Consider the following 27,919-nt stretch of genomic DNA (forward strand, 5'->3'; position numbering starts at 1 on the left):
CAGCGCTGAGGCAAGGGCCGCCGGCCCCGTGTTTCCGACCCTTAACGGGGTCCGTTGGGCCCCGGGCCAAGGGGAGGCCCCCGAGGCGGGCGGCGGAAGGGCCTCGCCTGACGGCACAGCGCGGGAGAGGGGCAGTGGGGCAAAGGGAGGCTGCGGCGGGCGGGCCGGTCGGCGGGCGGGCCGGTCGGCGACCGGTGGTAGCCCTGGGGCTCGCCCCGCCTCACAGCCGCCCCCTCCTCGCGGCCCCTGGCGGCCGGCACGGCGGGAGCGGCCCGCAGCGCATGCGCGGTGGCGTCGCCTGCTCCTCCGCCGGGCCGGCAGCGGGGAGTTCGGGGGCAGCGCAGCGGGGCGGCGGCAGCCGCGGGGCCGGCAGCGCTCGGCCACCTCCGTCGTCCGCACTTTGTCTGCCAGCGGATCCCCGCCTCGGGCGGCAGCGGTGAGTGCGGAGCAGCGCGGATGGGTGGTCGGGCGGTCGGTGCCTCGCCGCCGCGGGGGCTCCTGGCCCCGTCCCGCCGGCTGGGCCGGGCTGAGGGGCGCAGGGCGGCTGGTGGCGGAGAGTCGGCCGGGGCGGGGTGTCCCAGCCGCGCCGTGGGGCCTGTGGGGGCACCCAGAGGCTGAGGGGCTGCCGTCCCCCTGAGCGGGGCAGGGCTCCGCGGGGTGTCCTGGGGGGTGCGTGGGGCCGGGGGTCCCGGCGGGGAGGCCCTCGGGGGGGAGAAGGGGCGGAACGTCCCACCCCGGCCGCCCCTCGGCGGGACCCGGCGGCTGCTGGGGCCGCGCGGGAAACCGCTCCGGAGGGGTTTGTGCCATTTCCAGTTAAGCCAAGGGAAGAAACTGTTTTGACTGTATTTAACAAAGGAAAACTCCTGTGGAGTTTCTCTTTTGAAAGAGGTTAATGGTTGTCTCCAAAACAGGCAGCTAATAATTCTTTTAAGTTTTTTGAAAAAGCACCACCACCTAAACAAAACCACAAAGTACAACCACAACCATCTGAAGCTTGCGGATTCCTGTTAAAACTTTTTTTCACTTTTGGCAAGGTCACCTAAAGTCTCTATCCGTGTTAGATCTTCAGTAGCCAGGGCAGTCACTGCCTTTGAAGCTTTACAGATGCTGAGCATGGGTAGGTGTATAGAGGGTACAAGTGTGGTTCTCCAGGGGTCCGATGGACCTTTTCTAGCCTAATGCTGGGAAGGGAATGATTTGTTCATATCCACAGGAAGCAAGGAGGGGCACAGGGAGCCTCAGGGTTATCACGATTGAAACTGGGATCGGGCGTTGCATTGGATGAGGGGTGAAAGAGCAAGCGGTGGCTAGGCTTCCTGGAAACAAAATGGAGAGGAATGGACCCACTGAGTAAAGGAAAGAAGGCTATAAGTAAATGAAGAAACTTAAAGGAATCTCAAGTTTTCATAACCCCTTTGTCATAGATAAATCTGGGAGAGAAGAGGAACAGTTATGTAGATGTTGGTGTTCTAGATTAAAATTGACGCCTAAATTTTTTTATTACAGTCTGGCAGTGTCACTGCAAAAAAACCAAAACTAGTCATGTTTTTTAGCAGCCTTGCTGCTCATTGTCACCTTGTGTACCACCTTCTTCCCATGCTGGCATCATTGTTTATACAGCAGGAGGATGAAGTGGGATGGACCCACAGTTTCACACTAACCTTTTAAACACTTCTTCTGATTAAACTAGTTAGTGCTTGCATCTGGTTATCTGCACTGCCATAGGGATGCTGATGCTAGCTCAAGCAAAGGTGTATAACAGGGAGGGAAAGAGTTGTTTGGGTTTTTTGTATAAAAACGAATAAGTATGTATGTAAAAGCACTGTTTTTTCTATGTACATATGTGTATTTATACCCATGGGCATGCACACACCTGTGTGAAGGGATTGCGCAACTGTGGTGTTGCGCAGTCTGGGTCTTGTGTTGAACAGAGGGAGTGCCACTGATAAAGCTGTTGTGGGGGAGGTTTACAAGTGTGAGAGGTGACTACACGTTTGAGTAGACATATCTCCAGTAAGGGTGGGTTTGCAAGAGCAGTTCTAGCTGGACCAGGGGAGTAAGATTAGAAGACAGAGAAGAGGGGATGGGGAATTTCTGTGTGAGAGTGCAGCATGGAAACAAGAGGAGTGAGACTTTTTTCTCATCTGTTCACCTATCTCACTTATACTCCTCTTGATCAAGAGGATTTGATTTCCTGAAACAGATTGGAATAGAGCCTGGGATTCCTGAGTATCTCATTTTCTTGGAATTAGCAATTATCAGGAAGTCCCCAGGCAAAACAGGGATTATCCCGTTCTCACGCAAGTTCATCCAGAAATTTGCATCCAGCTAATGCTGGCAGGTTATGTATTGGCTCAAATGGCAAAGCATTGCATCTTTGATGTTGAGATTATAATACAGTGGCATCAGTTTTCTTTTATTAGAAGTAGATAGTTACACATAGATTAACTATACTAATACTGGCATTTCCAGAAGCACTGACAAATAAAGAAGAGGAGAACTGAAGTTTTTTAGCTAGCTTTAATTCAGCCTTTTCCTACATCTAGATTGAACTACAGTTTTCTATTAAGTAATAAAATACTGTTTGTTACTTTAAAAATCCTGTTACACTCAAGGTATTTAAGAGATGAAGTTTTTTGATCTTGCCCTGTTACTTTAGTTGTGTGATGTCAAAACTTATTGTCTGAACGTGACTCAAATCTGCATTCAAATTCTGCTTTGACTATGGAATTATAAATCTCCTTGTGTCTTCTGCTGTGTTTAGCACCTTAATATCTCAGTACTCGACAAATATCCCCCTTAATTTTTTGACAAGACTCGCCAAAGACAAGAAGATAAACATCCTCCCACTCCACATGAAGAATGAAAGATAAAACTATGAAGATCAAATCTGGTCCAGATAGGATCTGGTTTGTTTTCAGGGTGTTGAGTTCAGTGTCCTGGTTTACATTAAGTGCACAGGTGCAAATAAATTGAACATCTCGTCTAAGCCTATGCTGCTTTTGCAAATCAAGCATTTGCATTTTGGGAGAAGCACCCCTAAAATAAGATGCATGTAGCTAGTGTCCACATTGAAAGAACAGTTTTTAAGTAACTTATGTAGTCATGAGCGAATTCTGTGGCAAAAGCATGGATAAAACACACTTGAAAAGAGTGTTAACTTATTTTAGACCGCAGATATCGTGAACCATTTTGTTTTAAACAGCCTCCTTTTCCTGATATCCTCTTTTCCATCATGTCCTACCTCTGTGACCTCTCTCACTTGTGTTAGCATAACCGTTTCCATATCCATCTGGTGAGGTGGATCACAGAATTAATTGTGTTGAAAAAACAAAATCTATGACTTACTTTTGACTGTGGCTCTTATAAACAGCTGGATGGGTGGGGGAGCAAGAGATGCAGTTGCTACCACTTACCCAGCACTTATGTGCTGGGAAACACCTAAGCCATTTTGCCTCTCCACTTCCCTCTTCCATTAATCCCATAAATCTTACGTGCTTCATTTCTTCCCATTTACTCAACAAACGACGCCAGGTTCCTGTAGGCAATAATTTTCTTGCACCATTCTGTGCTGAGCTTTTGCTTTCAGTTTCTTAGTTTAATTCTGAATTTCTCTGCTGCTTTTATCTTGCTTTTTCATTAATTCCTATCAGCTGCGTTTCCAGGATGCTCTCTCTCTCTGACTCGTGTTTCTTTAGTGGTTTTTTTTTTTTGCTTCAGCCTCTAAAGACAATCTACTTTGATCCCCCAACATCCCTTGCTTCCTCTCCTCTTCCACATTATAAACAAAAGCACTTACAATGGTGCAGCAGAGAACAATACAGAACTGGCAGGGGAGTGGATTAAATGACCTAATGTCTAATATGTGTTCTCCTGCCAGCTATTTTTGATTTGAGTTCACATGTCAGTAACTATTTGACCTTTTAAAATCTAATCTGACAATACCCAACCCTTTCCTTGTTTATTTTGTTTTGTTTTGATTCTTGTTAAGTAAAATTTGATACACATTTGTGAGGTCTGAAATAGTCTTAGCCCATTTTCTTGTTGCCAGTAGTTTTGATGGTACTGATTATAAAGTGATCTGTGTTTTAATCAACATTGCCAAATAGCATTATTAAAATAGCTACATTTCAAAAGCAAAGCCTGTCTTCATAGCAGAAGTTAAAGGAATTACATATTACCCATCTAAAATCACACCATGTTTTTTGGCTTGACAAGGCAACATATTTATTGAAAGCAAAGCTATTTTCTGCGTATTTCAGGCTGTCACTTATTTTTAATGATAGATAATCATTATGTACAATATCTTTAACTTCGGATAAAAGTTAGCATCTGTTCCAAAATACACTTGTAAAATCAGACAAGAAACGTATTTGTAGAGCCCAAAATATTGGAATTGGCATCAAGGGCTAAGATTCCTGAACAATATAGTAGCACCAGAAGTGTTTCCTGTTTTCAAACTAAGAATGGTACTTTCTATAATTTTTGTTTTCTGGGGTTTTTTTGTTTGTTTGTTTGTTTTTGGGGTTTTTTTTGAGAGTAGATGTCTTCACATGGGGGAGAGACAGACTACCCTGCAATAGCATCTAGAAAGTTTGAGGTCACTCACGTTTTATACGTTACATTGTGCTGTGTATCTGCTCAGTTGAGTGTTTCTTTTAAAGCATTTGAATCAGCCTTTTCGTGTCACTTCTGAAATGACTTTGGAAAGATGGCATCTCATGTTTTAAGATCACCCACTGAGCGTACTTTTGGTTTTTCAATGTAGTGGTCAGTCTGCACCAATACGATTGCTCCAACAGTGGTCAGATTAAATGATACTAAAATACAGAGAGAGACCATGTGAAAGGTAGTATTGGAATAGTTTATCATAGATAAAACTTCTCAATCCTGGGGAAGTATTCATTTTGTTGCCTGAAACTGTAGAACTTCTGTGTTTGCCAGAACTCTAGAGTAGGTGAGGTGTTTTTTGTTTTTTTTTTTGTTTACAGCAAGACGTTATACCCTATTGTTGTAATTCTGGATGTTCCTGTTTTACTGAGCTCTTTGTTTTCCTGTAGTATAAGAATGAATGCCATGGACCAGTTTCAAGATTCACTTTTAAATTAACTGTTTAACATAGCTGTCTGAACAGTTAAATATTTATTACAATTAGCTGTATTTCTAAATGCTTATTACTCTACATTGAAGAATTATTCCTTTTTGGCTCAAAAAGTGTGAATTTGTTAGCTCGCTGGTGTGAGGCGGTTTATGGGAATGCTACCAGGAAAATTCAGAAATAGAGGCTTCATCAGATGTGAACTTTTGCACCTGCCTGTACCACCAGGTTTATCAGTGTGCTATTTAATGGCCTTGTGTATATTCTTTGGCTTTTATTTGCAGAATATTACTCTTCAAACTATTTGCTAAATTAAGCTGGGAGGAGAAGCAGCTTTCCATTCATCTTTCTGTCCCTAGTCTTCATTCTTGTGGTTATGGGGAAGGGAGAGATCTCAGCAGCAGAATTGTTAGCTAACTCTTTTGCCTGTCTTCCTATAGATTCACCCTGTGGCAGCTGAAATTAGCACGGTCCGTGGCATTTTATTTCAGTACTGCGGAGCACTTCCGAGTATCAGAAGTGAAACAGAGTCACTGTACTGCTTTCTGTTTGCTACTTTTGGTTATCAGAGCTGTGGGCAGCAGCAAAATAAAGTCATGGCTTAATCTGGAGAACTGAGTGTGTGGCTTTGTAAGCGGCTTAACCGATCTAAGCCTGTCCTGCTGCCTGAAAACAAGAGTTCTTGCTTTTCCCCTCCATCTTTGCTGCTTCCCTTGCGCTGGCACTAGCATTCTCAGTGCTGTGCAGTCAACTGAACCGGGAAGCTGATTTGTGTTAGAATTAAACCAGCCAAGCTAGAAGAGGCATACTGACACACGCACACCCAAAAGACTTTCTACCAGGCTGCCTCTGGCTGGCCTTGGGGGCTACCAGCCAGACCTTGTATTGACTCAAGGGAGGGAGTGGGACTGTGTTGCTGTGTGTGGGGTCTACCTACCTTTGACAGCAGCTTTAGCTCGGATTGATTTAAGTGTTGACTCCAAAACTATCAGTGAAGCAGCAGCGTTACAGTATCTTTCTCTGCTGACATCATTGAAGAACAGCAACAAATTGCTTAAGGAGGAAGATACAAGGAAATTTCTCAAGAGGGCCAAGAACCTGGTGAACAGATCTTGGTGTTAAACTCAGAAAGTGAGAAGAAAGGTGAACAAACTCATCTTTTATGGAAGGGCCTCTTATGACAACCTTTAAAGCAGTGCCCAACCATAGGGTCATTGGATCTGCAGTTGTCTCAAGAAAAGCAGAATTATCAAAGCACTTTCACTATGGCTGTTCTTTAGGAACTCTTGGCAAAGGTTTGATCAAAGTTGTCATCTCAACATACGAAGGAAATTTTTTGCAGTGAGAGCAATCGTTCACTGGAACAACCTCCTCAGGGTCATGGTGAAGTCCACATCACTAGATGTTTTCAAGATGCAATTGGACAGGGTGCTAGCTAACTTCATCTGGGCTCCCTTTCCCACAAAAGGTTGGACCAGATGATCTTTTGAGGTCCCTTCCAACCTGGGCTGCTCTATGCTTCTATGATTTTTTTTTTTTTTTTGAGAGTGAAGTGATCTATACCAGAAATACAAAACGTGGAGATGTCCCTGCTGGTGGGTTCTCCAGTGACTTCTGCGGTGTATTACGTAGGTATACAAATACAACAAAATTACTAGATTTAAAAAAATATCAGTGACGCGCTTGCTTGCATGAGAAGACTCTTCTTCACATTCTCTAGGTGCTGGAGTAGTTATACAGATTCCTGGGGGTGAGGACACCCTTTAAATCTTCCAAGATCAAATGTTAGACATTACATCCTGTAGAGGATCTTTCAGTTGTGAATGAAGTTGTCGAGAATTTACTTTACTTTAATTCTGTATATGCTTTTAACACAACTAAGATAACTGTATTTGAAGATATAATTTAATTGCACACAAATTTGACACATTAACATTTGACACATGTCAGTGTTAGGAACTTCAATAAGTGTGAAATGTTTTCTTGCCTTAAATCTTGCATTAGCCCACACTGTGAGCTCGGATCCCCAGTAAATGGTAGGGAGCAGTGTTAGGAAGGGAGGAGAAATTCCTTCACTCCTCTTCAAGGCTGAATCCAAAACATCATGTTTTATTATATATGTGTGTGTACATATATGTAAATGAGCTGGAGTACTTTTGTCTGTAGGTTTGTTCAAATTCTACTTAGAAAAAATTAAGTGTAATGCTGTAAAAAAGACAATAATGTGTACAGCTTAACATAGTTGGAAATTCAGGTGAAGCTGATGTGAGGGGAAATGGGCCAGGGGTGTTGTGAGAGAAGGAAATAGCAGTATTAAAAAAAAAAAAAATCTTTTTTTTTTTCCCCTAGTTTGTAGGGCTGTTCACCCTTCTGTTTTACCGAGGAGCGTGACTGCAGCTGTTCTGTGGATTCTGGTGGTGTACACATCTTTCTGGGCGCTCTCTTTGTGCAGTATCCCAATGTGACAGAAAACTTCATAAAAATCTCTAAAGGAGTTTTGCCTCATTATGTTTTACCTAGTTACCATATAATTCAATAAGATGAAATACATATTTATGACTCTTCCACTGCTTTGTGCAATGTGATTTTTGGTTGACTGCAAAATCCCATTAAAACATGCTTGAAATACTGTCATGTCTGCCTTGCTTCAGGGGAAGACAGGCAAGATGGAAACTTGTATTAAAACATGTTGATGGTGCCCAAATATTCAGAAGAGAAGGCTTTGTGTGCACATTTCTCTAGCTCAGTTTAGCGCTTCACCAATAAATTACTTATTATTGTTTTCTGGCTAATTTTTCTAAGTTGAATGAGGTATAAAACAGTGGCCTACCAAACAAGTTCTAAATGCAGTTTCTGCACAGAGCAGAATGTTTGCCTCACCTTTGCCTCATCACAGAAAAGCAAGGTAAACTTTTTGAATTACGTTTATGTTTGTTAAAATTATTACATACAAAACAAAGATGCCAATGTGAAATTATCCCAGTTTCTTTTGGCTATGGAAATGTACATTCTGAGATCTGGAATCTTTGTAGGTTTTTTTTTTAATAGCTGCTTGAAAAATACTGATAATTTAGAGGGAAACCAATTTTAAATAATAGCAATTGCTTCTTGCCCTTCACAGTATTGTAACAATTTCAAGAAAAAAACTTCAGTGAGTTGAAGATAATCTTTTTCAAGTGTATGGAATTGTCTGTGAGAAAAAGAGACTTGGATATTGGATACAGACTGATACAGTTGGGGGCTGAATTTTGTACAGCCAGTTTGTATTACTGGCAAATCCATAAAGGTATTATTTGTGACATTTGGGTCATGGTTTTGCTTTTTAAATTGTGTTGGGGAAGAAAGTATCTGTAGGAGTTTCAAAGTTGGAAAAATGGTACATTTTTAGCTTTGATCTTGGGACCTCTGCTGAGTGGACAAACATTGTACCTGCAATGAAATTATTTTCTTGTGAATGGCCTGTGCCCAGGTACTGTTGTTTGGCCCTTCTCTCTCATGTCTGGAGAGGTATAATCTGAAGTAAAGGTAGTACTCTGTTTGTTTGTTTACCTGACCCATAAACACATTAAAAAGGCTGACAGGACTTTTACAATCTACTTTCTGCTTATTCTGAATGTTTTGATGTGTTGATTTGGGGACAGATGGGAGACCCAGAGCCAAATAAAAAAAGGGGATTGTAGAGCGAACACAAAGAGACCGCTTGCCATCTATCAACTTGATTTCTATTATGCGTTGGTATTTACTCCCCTGGTCCTAATCCAGTTTTAAACCGCTTTGGAGAGGAACTGGGTATCATTAGTTACTCCATACTGGTCACTGGACTGCTTCCCTCCTTTCGTAGCCAGGTAGTTACCAATAAAAGGTATATGTGGTGTCTCTTGTATATATATAATAATACATACTTTCTTTGAAAAACTGCATAATACTAAAATCTGAAGGTCAGCTGTCTCCTGAGCTTTAGCAAATGGTTGAAACTTTTGGGACATTATGTCTAGCTACAAACAGTAGAAGGTGCTAAACTAGGTATCAATAATGTGAAGGTTGGAAGGTTGGAAGCTAAATGGTTAGCCATTTTGATGTTGTTGGAAGGTAAATGATTAGTCATTTTAGCATACCGGAGAATGTAAGTGAGAATTGCTGTACTGAATCAGCCAAAAAATCAGCCTGGCATCATGTGCCGTGCCAGCCACTGGCAGGAGATGCTGCGGAAACGGTATTGGAGCAGAGCATGGACAGAGTGAGCCTTCCTTGGTAAAATCCTGGTTATTAGTAGATTGGAAATCATGGGATAAAGGATACATCTGGATAATTTTGTTAAAATAATCACCAAACCTCTCCCTCATTGATTTGCTTTCTGTTTTTCAATCCTACTTCTACTTTTTTCTTGAACAGCATTGTATGACAGCAAGTTCCACAACTTAGGCGCTATATGAAAATTCAGGTTCTTTGATTTATTTTCGTCTATGGCAGTTTAGGTCAGGGAGTACCTTTCTGTGTCTCATGTTGTGAGAAGTAATGACTAGCTGTAATGTGTTTATCTTCTCTTTTCTGATCATAGGTACATAGCCAAGGGACCAACTTATCCAGACAGGCTGTGTGTGTTATGATTAGACCAGCTGTATGTCTGCTTTCTCTGAAATGAGTGGTTTATTATACAGTGATTATTTTAACAAAAAAGGATTTTTTCTTTTTCTTTTTTTTTTTTTTTTAAATAAAAGCAGCATGTCATTTTTAATCCATATATAATCCAGTTTCCAGCTGGAGTTTAGAGCTTCAAGTTCCTCACTTTGTTGTCTGTAAAGCATCAGGAGATGGTCTGAACTGCAAAATGAAAGTTGGCTTGTTTGTAATTTGCAAAACACATGCAAACATTTCATTTGTGTGAAAACAGGGGAAGAAAATAAAATGAGTGCACATTCAAAGCTGCCTCTGGTTTAGAGAGGCTGTGAGTGAAAACATGCAATAAAAAAAAAAACAGTCCCCAGCAATTCTGATACAGTTCATGTGTTTTTTTCCTTGAAAAGAGCTAGCAGACCCATTGATTGTTTTATCTTACTATAAATTAAAAAAAAAAAACCCAAACAAAACATGATAGCAATTCAATAAGCAGCTGTCACTTTCCTAATATAACATAAGAATTTATCAATACAGTATTTAAAAGTTCAACCACCTGTAAATATGAGGCAGAAGGATCATAGTGTAGATTCCCTGGCTTACTGTGTATTGACTTTGTGTGTTAATTCATTATTTTAAAAACTGATAACGTTTTGGAGAGGACGTTTTTGAAAGTATTGATAATGATGATCATAAACTGTTAAATTTTGTAGTTTGTAACCGCAAGTTTCCACTCTTTGCGTGTGGAGGGGCAGATGTGCTTTTTTTTTTATAGAGTTTTGGGGGGGAGGTGAGGGGTGGCTAAAGTTGTCTTCTAGTTCCCAGGTTAGCTGCATAGGTCTCCTTTTTTCTGGTGTTTCTGAGCAAACACTCTGGTATTTCAGGTTTTTAGCTCTTAGATTGGGCCCTGTGGTATCCTGTGTATTAGCAGTATTTAATTTCCACAGTGAGAATACAGCATTTGAGGACAGGAGACAAGCACATAGACTGCTTCAGAAATCTCGTTCACTGTGGTGAGGTTTTTTTGTTTCTGAGGTTTGTTTTTTGTTGGTTTGGTTTGGGTTCTTTGTTCGAGGGAGAGCCTCACCTTACCTCTTTTTTTGGTCAACTTATCAAAGTAATTTTGTAGCTCCTCAGGAAGTTTTGCCAGACATTCACTGTCACCCCATATCAACATTTGGTTCTTTACTGAGGAATCCTTTATCTAGAGCTTCCTTCCTCGCAGCTTCTTACTGCTTTGAGTGTAGTCATACAGCACATGTTGTGTGTATCTACAGTAGCATTTTGGTTCAGATTAGGAGCATGCTTTGGAAGCAAAACTCCCAGTTGTCATCAGTGACTGTGCTTTGGTTTGTGTTGTAGAATCATTTCAAAGCGCTCAGACTGAATTACTTTTTGATGAAAGTAAACCAGAAGATATGCTCCAATAGCATACCTATTGCAGTCCCACTGCTGCACCGTGTTCAGCTCATGGAATCAAATTAGAGCTACCCCAAAGTAAAATTGTTAATATATGTGATGTGTTAATGTTGGGTCCTCAGCACTGACTGTTTTGTTCTTAAGATCCGCTCCTATTGCTCTGCGTTCCTGGCTAATGTGAGTGTAGCCATGGACAGAGATAAACATAATGCACTTAGGGGTTATTATTCATGACCACTGTACTTGCTTCGGATAGAGTCCAACTATTCAAGCCTAAGTTAGGCTAGATAATATCAAAGTAGCTGACAACTTGAGTTTGATTTGGAAGCTGACACTTAAACAGTAATTAGGCCAGTGAGCACCAGAGCTATAATGAAGCTGTTTTCCTGTCTCTGTTACCTTTTTCCCTTTCCTACTTTATTCATCTCGGATTATCCTTCATTCTGTAACATCCTTATTCCTGTGACCCTAACCCAAATTACCACAATATTGTGACACCTCTAATGTGCTGGCTGCACTCTTTACCTGTTCTCACCTCTTCAGCTCTTTTTTGACATACCAGCTTGCAAAGGTCTGTACGGGCTGTAGCTGTTCCTGAGCATGGCGTGTGCTTTCTGACTACTTTATGCCAGCGAAAATGGGTAATGATTTACAGCCGCCAAGGGCACTGTGCTTCCTGAGATACTGCCACAATTGGTAAAGCCCATCTTTACTTCAGTGAGAAACATTAATGGTTTTTTTCTCTTCTTCTTGGTCATTGATTTTCATGGAAAACTTGCGGTAGCACAGAAGAAGAAATCTCAGTGTCAGATTTAGTTTAAAGGTATTGGAGGGGAACAGAAAGCGGAATGGATAGGTAACACAGTATCATTAGTTTTATGTCCAAACAGAATCAAGATAAAAATACTTCCTACTGTGAAAGCTTTATTTAATTGTTCACCATTCCCACTTGAAAAAGGAGAGGAATTGGTTATTGTGTCAACACTTCAATGGATTATCAAGTTAAATACTCCAAATTTGAATTCCCAAAGCATAGTGATATTGTCTAACCTAAAAAAAGCCATGTCTTTTGACCATAGCTTACAGAAGACTGAGGTGCCTGAAATGCAGCTGTGTAGGCTGCTCAGAAGCGCATGGTCTCTCCAGGATTTGTGTAATTCTGGTTTCAATACAGATAGTTACCTAAGCGTTCAATTATGCCATCCAGGAACTGCCCCAGATGATCCTCATGCACTTTAAAACAATGAAACCCACCAAAATTCTCCTTCACCAACTGGAGGATCTTGTTACTTTTCCTCTCAGATGTCCTACTCACCAAAATGTGTGTATCAGGAAAATGTTCTTGCCTGGTTTTGAGGGGGAGGGGAAGGAAGTGATAGCTTAATTTATAGCAACTCCCCCTTTGTACTGGAGGAGCCTGGAAGTAACCAGAGAATAACCAGCCAGACTATTATCACAGCTTTAAAACAGCAAAAAAATCTAAGTAAAGAAGAGGTAATGAGAGTTGAGGCAGAAGCTTAGACTTTAGTCTTAACCAGCTGAAGTCCTGTCCAGCTGCAGTCATGAGGAACCACCTTCTCTTTGCCAACAGGGCGGTGTTTGAGAGTTGTACTCAGCGTGCTGGTTCTGTGAGTAATGATGTATTTTATTGGTTTGAAGACCTAATGGCAGAACGCTAAATATAGGTTTCTTTTAGTGACCTGGCCTGTGGTTTCAGGTCCATGTGTAATCAAAATTAATGATAATGGGTTTCAATGCTGTGACTGGATGGTGCTTACAAAGCAGAGGTATTTTTTCAGTTCTCTATTTCACTCTTATCCTTGTGCCATGTAGTGTCAGGTGGGACAAATCTTTTGTGTCCTTGTCTGATAGAGTAGTTTTCAAAGTGTTCCATCCCTCTTTATTCCCACCCATATTTCCTGGAAAGCCTTGCTGTTGCAAGCAAACCAAACTTAATAAATATAGGCTTCTCCCATACCCTTAAACTGTGGAATTTCCTGTTCAGAGAAAAAACAATAAATTTCTCCAGTACTTGAATCCGTGTAAATAACTTTGTGTGCTTTTCCTGGGGAAAAAGTTCTTTTGAAACATATTATTATAAGTAAAATTTTGTTCTTCTGTAACACTTTTTCCAAGGATGTAAAAGGCACATGTGGTGGCACTGGGATTTTTAGGTAGGCACATAACACATTTTGAGTAAATGGCAGTCAGATAATTATCATCTGTCTTCCTGTGTAATTATTTGATGTTTTCATTTTTCTTCTAAGCAAACCTCCCACAGGAGTGTTTCAGTTGTTGCATTGCACCTGGTTTGGGACTGGGGAATAGAAAAGTTGTGTTTATTTTTAGACTGAATATCTACTGATGTTTTAGTTAGCAATGTCCCTTGAAGGTACTTGCTTTCATTAAAAGCTCCAGAGGAACCTAAATATTTGTAACTTTAAAAATTGTATAGCTCCATGTGGCATCCGGTTGTAAATTGCATCCCAGTGGTCTCATTAATTGTAGAGATTACAAAACAAAAATTAATAGCTGTATCCCCTGTCAGAGTTGTATTGCAGAATGAAAAAAGCCTCTTCCCTACCTGGCTACTGTAATGCACGTTGTTGTGAGAGGAACACGGTGGCCTTGCAGTGATCTAAGTCCCTATTAACGCAGCAAGTGAGAAACTGGGTGAGGGAAAATACTGCTGCTGCTTTATGCTGTTCTTATTTTCCTTTCTCTTTGTAATCCCTTCCCTTGAGGACCCACTTGGGTTTTTATGTTCTGTCTCCCTAGGGTACATGACAGTCAGTGAGTGAGAATAGTGAGGGTAGTTTGGACTTGTCTGCCCTCCATCAGATCCTCTGTCCTTTAATGGTATGTGCTCCACACAAATTTCCATTAAACTTGTAGTCAGGAAATGTACCCAGAAGAGGTGTACCTGCTGACCGAATAGGGTCACCTTAACAAATGCAACAAATTCTTGCAGAAATACTGTCTTGAGTCAACAATTTTTAATGCTGAAATTAGTTAGCTTCCAGTTTTGGAAATGTGTATAAAAATATTCTATGCTTTGTGCTTATATATAGTGTGTACAAGGTCAGGGCACTTTCAGGACTGAAGAAAAAATACTTAGGTTACTTGTGGAAAGAAATGTACTTGTTCCAAGTAACTGACTAATATGTCAATATCTAAGTATGTGTCAAGTTCCAAGTATGTGACCAATATGTCACTTGTTCCAAATGTGACCAATCACTTGTTGGTCAGGTACATCAGCTTGCCTATAGTGCTATCCATGCTGTCTGCAATGTTGTCACTTTTTCACAGGCAAATCTAAGGTGAAGTATAACCTCTTGGAGGGTGTAGAGGGGATAATATGTAGAAGATAGTTGGAAAAGGAATTGCTGAAATGGCAAGCATTAGTATTACTAGTAAGATACTATCTGTAGGGGTTTTTTGTTCTTGCAATATTAAAAACATTGCTCTGACACCCTAAGACCATTCTAGTCTTCAGTAAGGTTCACGAAGACTTAAAAGTAGGAAACGAAATAAAGAGTTGGGTAGAAGAACAAATGAGTCAGTAGCAAGTCAAGATGTTCCTGTAGTGTTGCCAGCCCTCTTCAGTTTTATTAGCTGGTTTATGAAGGTAAAAAAGATTTATGTACTTGTATTTGTTCAATCCCTTCCTCCAAACAACCTTCGAACTATTTAGTAATTTGAACCAAGACTGTTAGAGAGCAGAGGACCAAAATATAATGAAGCTCCTTCCTTTTAGGGGAAGGGGCAGTGTGGTAGTTTGGGCTGGACTTGCCACTGAAGCAAATGATAGATGCTCTCCCCCACCTCTCCTGAGGTAGTCAGTGCCAAGGGTGCACGCATCTGGGCCAGTCACAATGGGGTGCTTCTCCCATTTCCGTATCAAGCTCCCTGGATGAGAGTCACATCACTGGCAAGCACTGGGAAAGTCCCAGACTGACTGGTCTCAGTGACAGATGGAAACTGGATTCTGGATTTGGAGTCAGGAATACACAGATTGGGATGAAGGGTGGTTGAACAGAGTCCTCCTTGGGCATCAGCCATTGAAGTAAGAGGGATGACCCTTTGATCCTTCAGCTTTTATACTGAGGAATGCATGATGCAGATGGGACGGAACACCCAGATGGTTAGTTGTGGGTCACGTGTCCTGTCCCTTCCTCCCCATGGGTGTGACCCCTGTACGCTTGTCTGCTTCTGACCCTCCAATGGGGCAAATAACGAAGTTACCTGACCCGGGTCATTATAGCAATAAGTATAAGCAGGAGACTTCCTGCATACCGTTCTTTGGCATAAATTAGAAACAATCAGGTCTTATCACTCTGGAAGTGGACACAGTCTTACAAATACACTGTTAATTTCAGAGAGTTCAGTTAGTTAGAAGAGGCTTAGCTGCAAAGTAAAACTAGTGAACAGAAAATTGGTTCTGTTTTACCTCAAGCCAGGACAGGCAGTTAAGTAGAAGGCAAAAACCCAAGTGGTCCCTCTGCAGTCTGTTCCCTAGGCAGCACTGCATGCCTAGGAGGTGTCACACTCTGCCACTGGTGCAAAAAGTCCAATAGCAGGGGAGAGGGACATTAATCCCCTTGTTTCCACCACAGTTCCCAGTAGGCACAGATGTCTAGTTGTGACACCATGAGCATGGATGTGGATGGCTGTGTTTTGCTCTTTTGTTTTTTTTAATGTTGAAATCACCCAAATTATGTGTTAAAAGGGTGAAATATTAAAGACTGACCAAAATTCAACGCAGAAGCATGTCCCCATTTGAGAGGGGAAGCCTGGCAAGGTGCGTTTCATGCAGTGTGTTACTGCAGATCACCAGAGCGAGTGAGCACTCGTGGGTCTTGCTCTTCTTTTGCTGTGAGTCTTATTTGAAGGGGCTATTGGAAAAGCAGCCACCTGAAAATGGAGAGTAATAAACAGTGGCAGAAACTCATGTAGCAGATGAAGAAAATAGTTATACCGGTAGCCAATTTTTTTTTTATGACCTGTTTATAATTTAAAGCTTGGAAATTTCTTCAGCACAGATGCTTGGGTTGTAATGATGTGACTACCTAGAAAATGACACTAATTTTAATTTTATTCAAGAAGCAAGTGGCAAAGGTGGTTTTGTCTTTGCATAGTCTGCTAAAAAATGTTCAGGCTATTAAAAGTGGTTATATATATTCTGAAGAAGTTTTTTAAACCCTCTGTTTTTGTTACCCTACAATACTTACTAATGAAAAGCTAAACACTATGGTGGTGGGATTTAAGAGTGATTTAATGTCTGCTGTTTATTCACATTTATTTGTCTTTACAGCGACTTGATGAACTTGCTTTTAAATCATTTTACTTCTCCATCCTACATCTTGTAGTCCCAATCCCACAGTTTTGTTACAGACTAGGATGTCCTTATAGAGCTCTATTCACTTTGGCAGCAGTCGTTACAAGTGCTACAGTCTGTTCTTGCATGACAGATTACAGTTGGACAGGCCATGCTGGAATTCTTAACTTTCTGTCTGTGTTTATTACAGCAGCTATGGTCAAACTTTGTGCATAGTTACCTTTTTTTTGTTTAATGGAGAGATTTGCTAATGAGATCTTGGTTTTATGGAGAGTGAGGATGTTAATATAGTACGATATGTGGATGTGTAACCTAACCTCTGAAGTAGAACTAATCCTAACCTTAGGAGTAGATAATTTATTAGTGGGGGGAAAAAAAAAAAGCCAACTTTAACTCTCTGGTCTTCTATCAACTTGGTTAGACAGATGCATCTTTCTCATACTTTGCTGAAAGCTTTTCTTTTCTTAACTTCTCCCATACTAACAAAGACTTAACAAACTGTTGCTGCCTTCAGATGCAGTTCTTGTTGGCTGGCTGCCTGGTGGGTGCAATGAGCTTCAGGCACTTTCTTGACTGAGAGCATCTCTGTCTGTTCTCCTTCCAAGATGAGGTATAAAGTACATGTAAGTTCTTGTAGGGCGGGTTGGGATCCTCTCATGTCTTGCAAGTTCCTTTGCCAAATTGCAGGTCTTGTTCTGCCCTTGAACTTTATGCAGGTATCCTCTTTTAATCAGTAGTAGACTCTGAATGAATTTGCATGTCTTAATTCTGATTTCAAAAAAATCTGATCCATAGACTGAAGATAATGAGTTGACTTGATGATCTCTGCAGAGTGAATTTAAGTCTTAGATAAGGCGTAAGTAATTACAGTGGAGAATGTAATACCTTTAAGGTTCAATTAGGTAAAACAGAGGTTGCAGGTTTGTTTAAAATGATACACACCTTCTATTTCATATTTCTATTTTTGCATATTATAAATATGGAAAACTTTGAAAAAGGTTAAAGCACTCACCATTTCACAGGAGTTACATATTTATTTTTTTTTTGGATACTATTGAAATTGGTCGGCGTGCAGTAGTGGTACAACTCAAAAGAGGGATTAATCTTGAGGATGTGGTTTCCAACACTGACTTGTAACAACATTTGGAAATAAAGAGCAAGTTTTCCAAGGTCATCATACTTCACAAACTCAACAGTGTGTTTCCTCTTTTATTTACAGACTTGATACTTGCAAGCTTTCCTGCTTTGACAGTAATCATCATGGATAGTGGTAAGTTTGTTAACTTAGTGATGGGTGTGCATTCTTTATTATTCCCTATGAAATGAGCATTAACACCCCCCAAACTGTCCTCTGCTCAAAATCCCAGTCAGTTTACACAAAAAATGTCCTCTGCTATTGAACTGGTTTTGATGTTATTATGATGCACATCTTTGCCCACACTAAACTGAACTGGAATCGTACTACTCTTCTGACAGAGATTATATATGCAGCCCACAATAATCATCACAAACTAATTTGTGGATCTTTGAAAGCTGGCTGAAAATGCAAACCACAGAACTAAATTTTCGGTTTTGTGTAGTTCAGTTTAATTGTTCCTAAACTTGTCCCAGTAACTCCAGAATCTCAGAGCAGAAGTCACTTTTTAAGCTTTAGATGCAAATACTCAAAACATTTTTCTCCCTTCTGCCCAGTGCAAACCAAGTAGTTTTATTAAGGTCACATACAGAAATATTCAAATTTATCGGTAGCTGCAGCATCAAATTTAAAATGAAATGTTTATTTTTTAGTGTTTGGTGGTGGTTTTAATCTACTTGGGTGTTGGTAAGGAGTCGGAAAAAGGAAGCCTCAGTAATGGTCTCAATAGCGCTGGGTTTCGTGTCCCGGGTGCCCTGGGCTTTGCTTCAGCAACACTTCCCTGTCCCAGAATACTTTTCCCACGCTGCTGCTCCCCGTTTCTTGTGTCGCTAAAGACCTGAAACCTATTTTCTTTGCTTGTGACAGCTTCAGCTGGCAGGCTGAGACGTATTTATCCTTTGGTGTCCTTGCCTGCCTCTTTCTGATCCTAATTTAATTTCATGTTGCTAGAGTATCTATTCACTGTTATGTTAGCACACAGGTTTTTATGAGAATGTATAGTAGATTGATCTGACTGTATTACTCTCTTCAATAATAGTGGTCAAACTGAGAGTTTGAAACTTTTTTTTTTTTTTGTAGCTTTCTGATACATAAAAACTTGCTAAAAGCCAAATATTACAGTTGCACCCAAAGCACAAGCATGCTTGGAGAAATAAACATGTATTTCAGTGCATTATATTTGGGAGTTGTGTTCTACAAAAATTGCAGGAGAGGAAGAGACTTCAGATTTTTTTTTTTCTGCATCTATCTTATGTAATGCTAAAATCATAATTTTGATTTTTTTCCTTTGTCTTGTGTTTGCCAGTTAATCTCCTTAAAGTGAAAAATTAAGTTTTATCTTGTTTCATTACTTTATTCTTGCCACATGCAATTCTTCCCCAGTGATCTGCAGCTGCAGTAATTTCAGCCACACTTCAGCTTGGCTAAGTGGGCATCTACCCCAAAGAGGTGTTTTGCACATTCCTGTGCAATTATAACTGAATGTCTATATGATGATGGTCCTGGAATACTAAGAAGTCAAAGTGGTTTCTGCAATATGGTTCCATTATCTCTTTTTATAGGATTCATCAGGCAATGGCTTGTTCTCATTAAATCACTGTGTTTCAATCAGTATCTCCATCAAGATTGTTTTGATCGGTGTATGTTCTTATGTTTCCTTTCTACGTTTGTATTGACTTCTCAACAGGATTTAAAGTCACTAGAAGTGTGCAGAGCTTTAAAAATGTAAAATGAAAACAAACAAATTAATATACTTCATTTTTTCTGGCCTTGCAGGGTTAAAAGCCATTCCTGGTTGGGACTAAACATAGATTGTTACTTATCAGATACACTCAGAATTAATATGGGGTGTGGCTTATTTTCCTCAGTGTGCTTTTTTGTCTCTGTGATGTATGCATTTCCTATACTGTATTGTGAGAGAAGAGAGACACTTTCTGAATATGAATTGCTAAATAAAAGAAGCTGGGGTTTATTGATAGTTATACATTGGCCTTTCTTGAATATGGAATTATTTTAATGCTTTGCCATTCTTCATCAATGCGTTTTGAAGCAGAAATGTATGCCTAGCTCTTTTTGGAAAACTAAGCTATTACCTAGAAATTCATCATAATGTGTATCAAATGCAGTATTTCGTAATATACCAGCTTTTAAAGTTCTATTCTCAGTTTGCTGCTTTGGTAAAACAGAAACAAAGATTTGTGTTGTTTCTGAGAGCCAGAAGCTTTAAATCAGGGTTTTTTCAGCTACCTGTGTTTTCCTCTTTGTATTGGATGCAGACAGAAAAAAAATAAAGCTATCGTAGTTTGTCTCATTGCTGTTTTCAGGGATAGATTCCAGCTGTGAAATGAAATTCCCTAGGTTTTATCTGCTGAAGGAAGGGAAACTTGATTTATAGTGCATTATCTACTCTTCAGTGACTCCACATATGGACATTCTTAAGAGAGCTTGGGCTCTAGCTTGTTCCGCTTCAGGAATGCCCACAGGAGGAGATGGTGAGAAGTAGGTAGGGCACTGGCAGTCTGTCCCTGTGCAGGGAAGCTGCATGCTGGCTTCCTGATGCAGACAACTCATTCATCTCATTACATTTAGGTGATCACTCAGGCATGTTGAAAGGAACCAAGTTCTTCAGGCCCAGAGGGGAGTCAGGAGAATTGTGTGGGAAATGGAAAGAAGCCATCCTTTTTTTCTTTCCTTTTTGAATATTAATTTCTCTGTTATTTAGTCAGTGAACTTACACAATAGGAGACACCTATGTACTGACCAGCGGTGCTGTAGAAAAGCAAAATTGCAATAGGTGCAGTTGTAGAGTTGTATGGGCTGAACCTCTGGCAACATCATGAATAGTGTAATTTGTGTGGCGCGTGTTTGTACCACGTGTATTCGACTATGCAAGTGTAGGAGTGACTGGTGTTTTGGAGTTTAGTCTTCAAATCTTCATTTAATCATTTGGAAAAGGAAGATGACTGTCTAACAATTTAAAACAAAGTATACCACAGAGGATAAACAAAATTAAATTGTAGTAGATCAGCCTAATTATGGTAGTAGCCTCATTGCTGAAAAATGCCACCCCATCTATCTCATGAGAAAACAGAAGTATAGTGACCTTCTTTGTAGACTTGCTGCCATCCTTTTTTAAAATTCAAAATCAAATGATTAAGAAAAAAAAACCCACAACAAACCAATCCATATAAAATTACAGATAAATCATTGCTTAAACCAGTCAATCTTTGTCCTTCAGCAGCCAGTGAGTTTGTTTTCATAGTGTATTGGCAGTCCCAGACTAAATGAACCAATGCAGAAATGATTGCACAGGACAGCAAAGTAATATGGGTGTATTAGTGTGGCAGCACATTGAATAATTAGTCTTTCTTGGTGGCAGTGAGAGCCCAAGAACAGCGTTCCACTGACATGATGTTCTTGTTTCCTGACCTGAAGTACCTGGAGAATTTCTGCATCATTCACTGCGATGTACCTCCCGGGTAATTCGGTCTGCTGGGTTCTGGAGTGTTCCAGTCGGTGCACCTTACTGCAAAAATCATTTGATCAGGGAGTTAGAGGGAAAGCTGGAACATCAGAAGAAAAAGAGTTGCTTCCAGCTCTCTTCTTTGAACAGAAAACCAAGGAAAGCAAATAAAGAATACCCACATCAGAAAGTAGTTTGCCCTTTGGGGTCATTTTATTTGATTCATTAAATAAGGTGAGGATTTGCGTATGATTCAAGAAAATAGAAAGAGGCTACTTCCCCCCTACATCCCTAAAAGGGTCACCATTTCAGAGTTAATATCTCTGGACTGAAGCGAGCAAGTTTGCTTCAGAGTTGCTTAAGAAAACTTACAGACTTGAACTTAAATAAATGCAGCTGTTTTGGTGTATATGACTCTAGGTAATATTCATAAATATTTATATCAAAAACTTCAGAGAATCCTGGCTGTGATGCCCTCAGGCAGTTGCAAATATCTTTTTGGATGTTCACAAGCAGGATTTGTTTGTTCTGTTTCATCTCAGTTTAAGAAGTTGCTTGAGTTGAGCATGTGCCTGTCTCTTCTGAGTGCTCGTCTTAGGCACCAGCTTCAGTCTGGTTTAAGCATACATGAGTGTGGTGTTGAATGGAGATCTACCACATTTACGATGTTATAGCAACAACTACTGAAATTGTAGGCCCATCTACTTAACAATAATGAATAAAACTAGGAAAGGTCTTTTACCATATTAAAAAAAGGGGACGACTTTGGAAAGTTCTTTATTTCTCAAAAGCACATGTTCTTTGAGCAGTTTTAGCATGAGGTTTTGGATATCTATTTTAAAAGTGACCTTTGTTGTCTCTTCTCTTACTCAGTGTTCTTAACAGAGGACAAAGCCAATTCTGTGTTAAAAAGATACCCGAGAGCCAACACATTTTTGGAAGAATTAAAGCAAGGTAACATAGAACATGAATGCAAAGAAGAAATCTGTAGCTATGAAGAAGCAAGAGAAGCATTTGAAAATGAGGAAAAAACGGTACGTTCTGGTGTGTGTTTAAAGATGGTTGGAGTATTATTAATACTAAATTTTTGGGTATGCTGAATGTTTGTGTGTTTTCCAACATGACATTGTTTTTTCTTTTTGGCCTCTTTCTTTAAGAAAATAACGTGTACAGTGGATATGGGTAGACTGCACAGCAATAACTTTTGAATCCTTCGTCCCAATTAAACTGAATTTGAAGGGGTGGAAGTCCCAAAGATAATTATGCTCTTAAATGTTGTGAAAATTGGCAGCTGGGAAGAAAAGGAAAATTAATACCCCCACTTGAGAAAAGGTGGGCAAGACTGTCATCTGTTTGGCAGCACAGTTTACCCAAATAGCCTGTGTCCTGGTTCTCCTGTCACCACATACTTAAGTCTGACCTGGATATCACAAATGCATTTGTCTTGCTTGGAAGGAATGATGGGATTATGACTGTTGCGGGGAATATATAGAAACAGAGGGCAGAAGTCTTTACTAGTCTCATTCCTTGTGGAATAATTGGTTTATTGTATATGCTTATATGAAATGAGTCAGCAACTCAAAAAGCTTTCTGTTTAAAATGCACTTGTGAATCCCAGGTGCTGGTGTAGCTGGCCAAAGTGTCCCGTGCCCAGATTAATAATAGTCTAAAACTAAGGAAAGACTAGTTGGCCGCCTTCAAGCTAAAATTTGCAAACCCCCACAGAGTATTGTTAAGCAGCAGTGATCTAAAACATGGAAAGAACAACAATTTCAGTGCTACCATGTGTTATGTAAGGGCAGTGATACATTAACTTGACAGGAATGAAGCAGATACTGCCCACACAGAATTGTTGCATAAGTCTGTTGGCTCCTCTAATTAAAATAAACTTGTGGGGCTAATGGCTGTGAGAGCAATAGCTGCACATCATACCTAACATATCTTAGATTGCTTCCTAACAAATAAAAACAGCACACAGGTTTTCGATCATGGCATCTAAAGTATTAAATGCAATACAGTCAACAATTAATTATTTTCTTTTTTTAATTCAAGACAGACGTGGATGAAATTAGGGCTGAATTTGAGGATAAATCTAAAGTGAAAAGCCAGATGCTAGAAAATGTGACGTAGAAAACTTATATTCAGAAAAAGCTTATGTCCCTTGTGTGTTTTTGCACAGGGAGATTGTACTTGCAAGGCCAATGGGTTAATGGGTGAAGTGGCACAGGGAGCATTGCAGATTTCCAGAATTTACACAGCGGATGCATTCTGCTGTTCACTGGCTGAGCTAAACATCAAAAAGTATCAATGTTATTGTAAAGGCATACTGAACTTTTAAGTTCTTGGCATCCTTTTCTTGGAGGTCGTACAACTGGAGAGATGGATAAGTCTGGATTTATTAATTTGTGATTTATTAAAACGAAGTAGTAGGATGCGTGGTGTCTCTTCAAAGCTGCTTCTTTCCAAATCTTTAAAGTGCGTGCAGGCACATGTTTTTTACCTCCCAAACTTGGCTTGGTGTGGCCATTCCTAATGATACCTCATTGTGTAATTAAGAATAGTGTGTACAATGACACTACTTGTCTAAAACTCTACCACCATATCACTTTTGCTTAAGTAGCACAGGAAGTTCAAGTCACTAGAGAAAGCATAGCCTAAACATGCTGCCTCTCACTTTGGCTTCTTTCCCCCCATTTAGGAACATTCTGTGTTTTGGTAGATAGCATTTCCCTTGCAGAGAAATAGTAAAGTAGAAATAATTACATTTCCACTCTTGCTAAAGCCTTCGTGTCACGGGGGAGAAGGAGATTCCAACAATGTCCTGACCCCCTATCCATTTCTACTATTGAGTCCTTTTTGCCTAACTGCATTATTCTGTGGTTGGTAGCTTGCTGATGGGCCAGGCTCTGCTAATGGACAGTTGTGCCTGACCAGCCTCATTTACTTAGGCTTCATTTAGTCCATTGTCCCCCAGCAGTATCCATCCTTACAGCCGTTTAGTCATTTCTGTCTCTCAGGGGAAGGAAATGGATGCACTAGACCAGGATCCTGATACAGTATGTTCAGAGTAACAAAGATGCAATGATTTCATAGGGTAGATAGACTGGAATTCAAATAGGGCCTGTAGCTTATTTATCTCATGGTAACTTTCTTTTGTGTAATCTTCCTCTTTGTGCCTTGTCCATTTGATTCTTTGTTTTTTCTACAGTCTTCTGGGGAGGTGTGCAACATCTGGATTTGTAATATTAAAATAATACCAAGCCGTTCCCTCAAGTTATTTTTGATGCATGAATTTTTCTGGGAAGTTAGCATTGTGTTGTTAAGTGTACATGCAGAGCTGTCATGGAAATGCTGAATGCCTTTAATATTATGTGGTCTTGGGGATTTTGGTAGGTTCAGAATTATTATTATAAATGATAAAGTTAATTATAAAGATAATAATTATGTTAGTAAGCCTAGTGCCAACAGGGAAGAATTTGCAGGACTTTGTGGATAAAACAATATGAAATTCAGTGTTGACAAATGCAATGCATGTAGGGGGAAAGAGAACATTCACTGTATATCTTATTGTCTCTGAACTGAACTCAGGAACAAGATCGGAATTTGAATCTATGAAGACTTGAATTCAAAGCCTAGGAGTCAAACAAAACAAACAAACAAAAAACCAAACAAAATAAAAACCTGATTGCTAATAATCTATAGAAAGGAGTAGGGATCAAAATAACATTATTATTATGAACATAATTATGTCATTGCACACCTGTATCTTCAGTGTGCCATGTACAGGGCTGATCTCCCTATCTACTAAAAAGCAAATTAGTAGCTGAGGAAGGACCAGAGGACCAAGAAGTGTGACAGTTGACCAAAGATATGAAAAGACTGTAACAACAATAGATCAGAAAAGAGTTAAATAAGGGAATACTTGATGATGCCTGTGAAGAGCATGAAGACTGAACTGAGGTCATGCACTTGACATCCGACAGGAGAGCTGAAAGGGCCTCAACGGAAACGAGAAGGTGCGGGTTCAAAGCAAATAGAAGTATCTCTTCTTAGCACAGATAATAGAGCTGTGCACTGCCTTGCCACGGGGTATCATGGACGCTAAAAGCTTATATAGTTTCAGAGAATAAAGATATAAATGAACAGAAGATAAATCAATCTGGGACCATTGAATAAAAGGGGTCAGCTTTGGCTAATGGAAGTTCTTGAAGTACAAATATGTGGAAGCTGGAAAAGTATCACTGCCTGCTTATGTTTGAACTCTTCTTTCGGCAATCTCTAATGATTGTTGTCAGAGAGAAGGTAACGGATTAGATGAACCCTAAGTCTGATCTAGTAAAGCTGGTTATTTGTAGTACCTGTAGCTTGCAGGCAGCACTGTAGGTGGTCACTGGTCAGTTGTCAAAGGTGGCTGGGAGACTCAAAGGTTACTGTGCAAAGTGGCTGGGTGTGATTGAAGCATTGATTTTATTTCCATTAACTCTTTTTTTTTTTTTTCAAATCATATTGCATGAAGATTTTAAAAGCTAGAAGTCCAAGATCTTTATTTGTGTTTCAAATTTCCCACAGATTTTAAGTATTACAGAAATTGGAAGGTTCTCTGTATTCTATTCTAGCAAAATAAAGAAACAAACCACTAAAAGCTTAGCAAGCAACTCTAAACTTGTCAGCACCAGATCTAAAATGATATGATCAAGTAAGACTTCTAGCATCAGTCTGTGTCTAATTATGGATGCTACATAAATACCCAGAAGAGAAGAGGTGAATCTTTTTCTGCCACTTAAAATTAAGGGCAGACCAGAAGAAAACAGTGTAGCAGGTACGCTCACATCTGTGTCCTCTACCTACTGAATACCAAGCAGTCTTCTGACTGGCATATTGTTAGTCCACCTTTAAAACATGTCAGATAATTGACCAAGAATCATTTGTGGCTGATGATGCTGTCAAATGTAGTAAAGGCCTCGGCTGAAATTCTCAGCAGGGTGTGAGTCTCTTTAATTTGTATGTGGATCCCATATTTGGTTCAGCGTTCAGATCCAGTTGACTGATGCTGACTCTGTTCTGAGAAGTATTAGAAGTAAAAGGGAAACAAAATTCTGGCAAATTGGCTGTAACTGTCTTTATGTAGGATGCCCTTGAGAATTCCTTTTGATTATTTCAAACTGGATTTGCCAAAGCAGTAAGGGACATTCAGAAAAGTAGTTCTTGGCAGGAATATATGTTAGATGTTTTCTAAGTCTTTTCCATTGCAGTTATCTGATTCTGTGGCTTCCTTAACTTAGTTTTTCAGCTTTTTAAGGCGTATACACCTGGTATTCCCAGCTGTACAGTGCTTAAGGGTAAATGATTACTGGAGTGTCCTTTTGATAAATCACAAGTTAATAGTTTTGTCATGTAGAAAGTCCTTTTTGTTGTTGGTTTAAGAGACCAGCAACTGCGAAAGGGATGTTTGTGCTGTGACTTTTCCAATTTTTAAATTAGTCTTTAACTTTCTGTATCAGTTCTACAGCTACTTCCTAGGTTTTCAGGATTTCTCCCTCTTGGTTTGTTTGTTGATTTTTATTTTTTTTTTTTAATAGCAATTTGTATGAATCCTCACACTGTCCGAATTCATCCAAGTTCTCTGTGGTTTTGTTGGACATGATTTGTCTTTGACTTTGGCTTGTCCTCCTGTGCCTTCACTTTACAGTGCAATGTAGCTGTGGGATGACAGAGCAGAGGGTGAGCTGCTTGGCAGCTGCACGACTCAGACCTGAAGTATTAGTTTCCTTCAGTTCCTGTCAATTCTATAATTCTATCAGTCTGAAAGTAAATGTCTTTGTGCTTCTCTTTGAGGTTTGGCTTGCAAAAATGTGTCGTCTTTTTTTTTTTTTTCCAAAGAGGAAGATTTAAGGAAGTGGTTTTTATGTGACTGAACAAATATTTCTTTCTTAGTATTTTTCACCTGTGTGCAGAACTTTATTCCTCTGTCTCTGTAAGACAGCCTTAGATGTGAAGCACTGTAATTTTTGACAGGGGAGTGTGTGTCAAAACTGTCTTGGAATTTCCTTTGCCATGCACGCAAATGAAAGTGGACATTAAACTGCTTTCATCCCTAAGGCAGTTTAAACCTTAAGCTCTTTATACACTAGCCTGGTCACACCATCAACTTCGACATCCCCCACAATCACACACCCTATTCTGAACGAATTGCCTGCCACTCTGGGGAAACAGCTTTTCTGCTGCTTTGCCATGTTGCAGAGTGACAAGGAGAGATGCTCATATTTTCTGAAGAAGGTGCAGGAACATCAGCAGATAGAGCTGAGTTAGAAGAAACATTACTAAAAATATCAGTCACAGCCTACTGCCCTTCCATTGAAATATATTGCTAAAGGAAAAGTGTGTTTTCTTCTTTTTCATCTCAAAACTGCCTTTCTCCTCCACAGTCTTTTAAATGACACATCCTTGCACCGTATATTTGATGACTTTCAGTAAATCTGTGCAACTTTGGCCTTGAAAACAGACATTGTATCATTTTATTTTTTTGGTGCTGTTGAGGCAGCAGAGCAGTGGGGTGGGAAGCTTGGTTCCAGTACAGATAATAGCAGTTAATGCAAATTATTCTTTTTTTGCCTTTTTAGTTGAGATTATATTTATTATTTATTCCACTAAATAATCTAGTTAGTTGTATTCAAACCAGATGGAAAGGTAATAGGTAAGAGATCTTCTGAATTGCCTGATGAACTGTTGGGGAGAGGTGGGGTGTTTGGTTTTGTTGGTCTTTATCATGCAGAGACCCTCCAAAGTCCTCAGTTGTGCAGCTGATTTCATTTTTTAATGTTAGTTTTACCGCTTAAATGTTTTTCTAAAGTC

At 40.0% G+C, this 27,919-nt stretch overlaps 1 protein-coding gene across 2 annotated transcripts in view; it reads left to right on the forward strand.

The window, feature by feature from the left end:
• Positions 1–304: 304 nt before the first annotated feature.
• Positions 305–27,919, forward strand: part of PRRG1 (proline rich Gla (G-carboxyglutamic acid) 1) — a 33,455-nt gene continuing 5,840 nt past the window's right edge. The window contains exons 1-3 of one of the 2 annotated variants that reach the window (XM_014954067.1): positions 305–436; positions 17,689–17,739; positions 21,941–22,101. In XM_014954067.1, coding sequence (XP_014809553.1) covers positions 17,730–17,739; positions 21,941–22,101 — 171 coding nt within the window. In that variant the 5' untranslated portion in view covers positions 305–436; positions 17,689–17,729. Of the gene's footprint in view, positions 437–13,941; positions 13,991–17,688; positions 17,740–21,940; positions 22,102–27,919 lie in introns of those variants that run through there. The other variant, XM_014954068.1, reaches the window with a different exon arrangement.

The sequence above is a fragment of the Calidris pugnax genome, unplaced genomic scaffold, assembly GCF_001431845.1.
Source record: "Calidris pugnax isolate Ruff unplaced genomic scaffold, ASM143184v1 scaffold246, whole genome shotgun sequence".
In the NCBI taxonomy this organism is placed as follows: domain Eukaryota; kingdom Metazoa; phylum Chordata; class Aves; order Charadriiformes; family Scolopacidae; genus Calidris; species Calidris pugnax.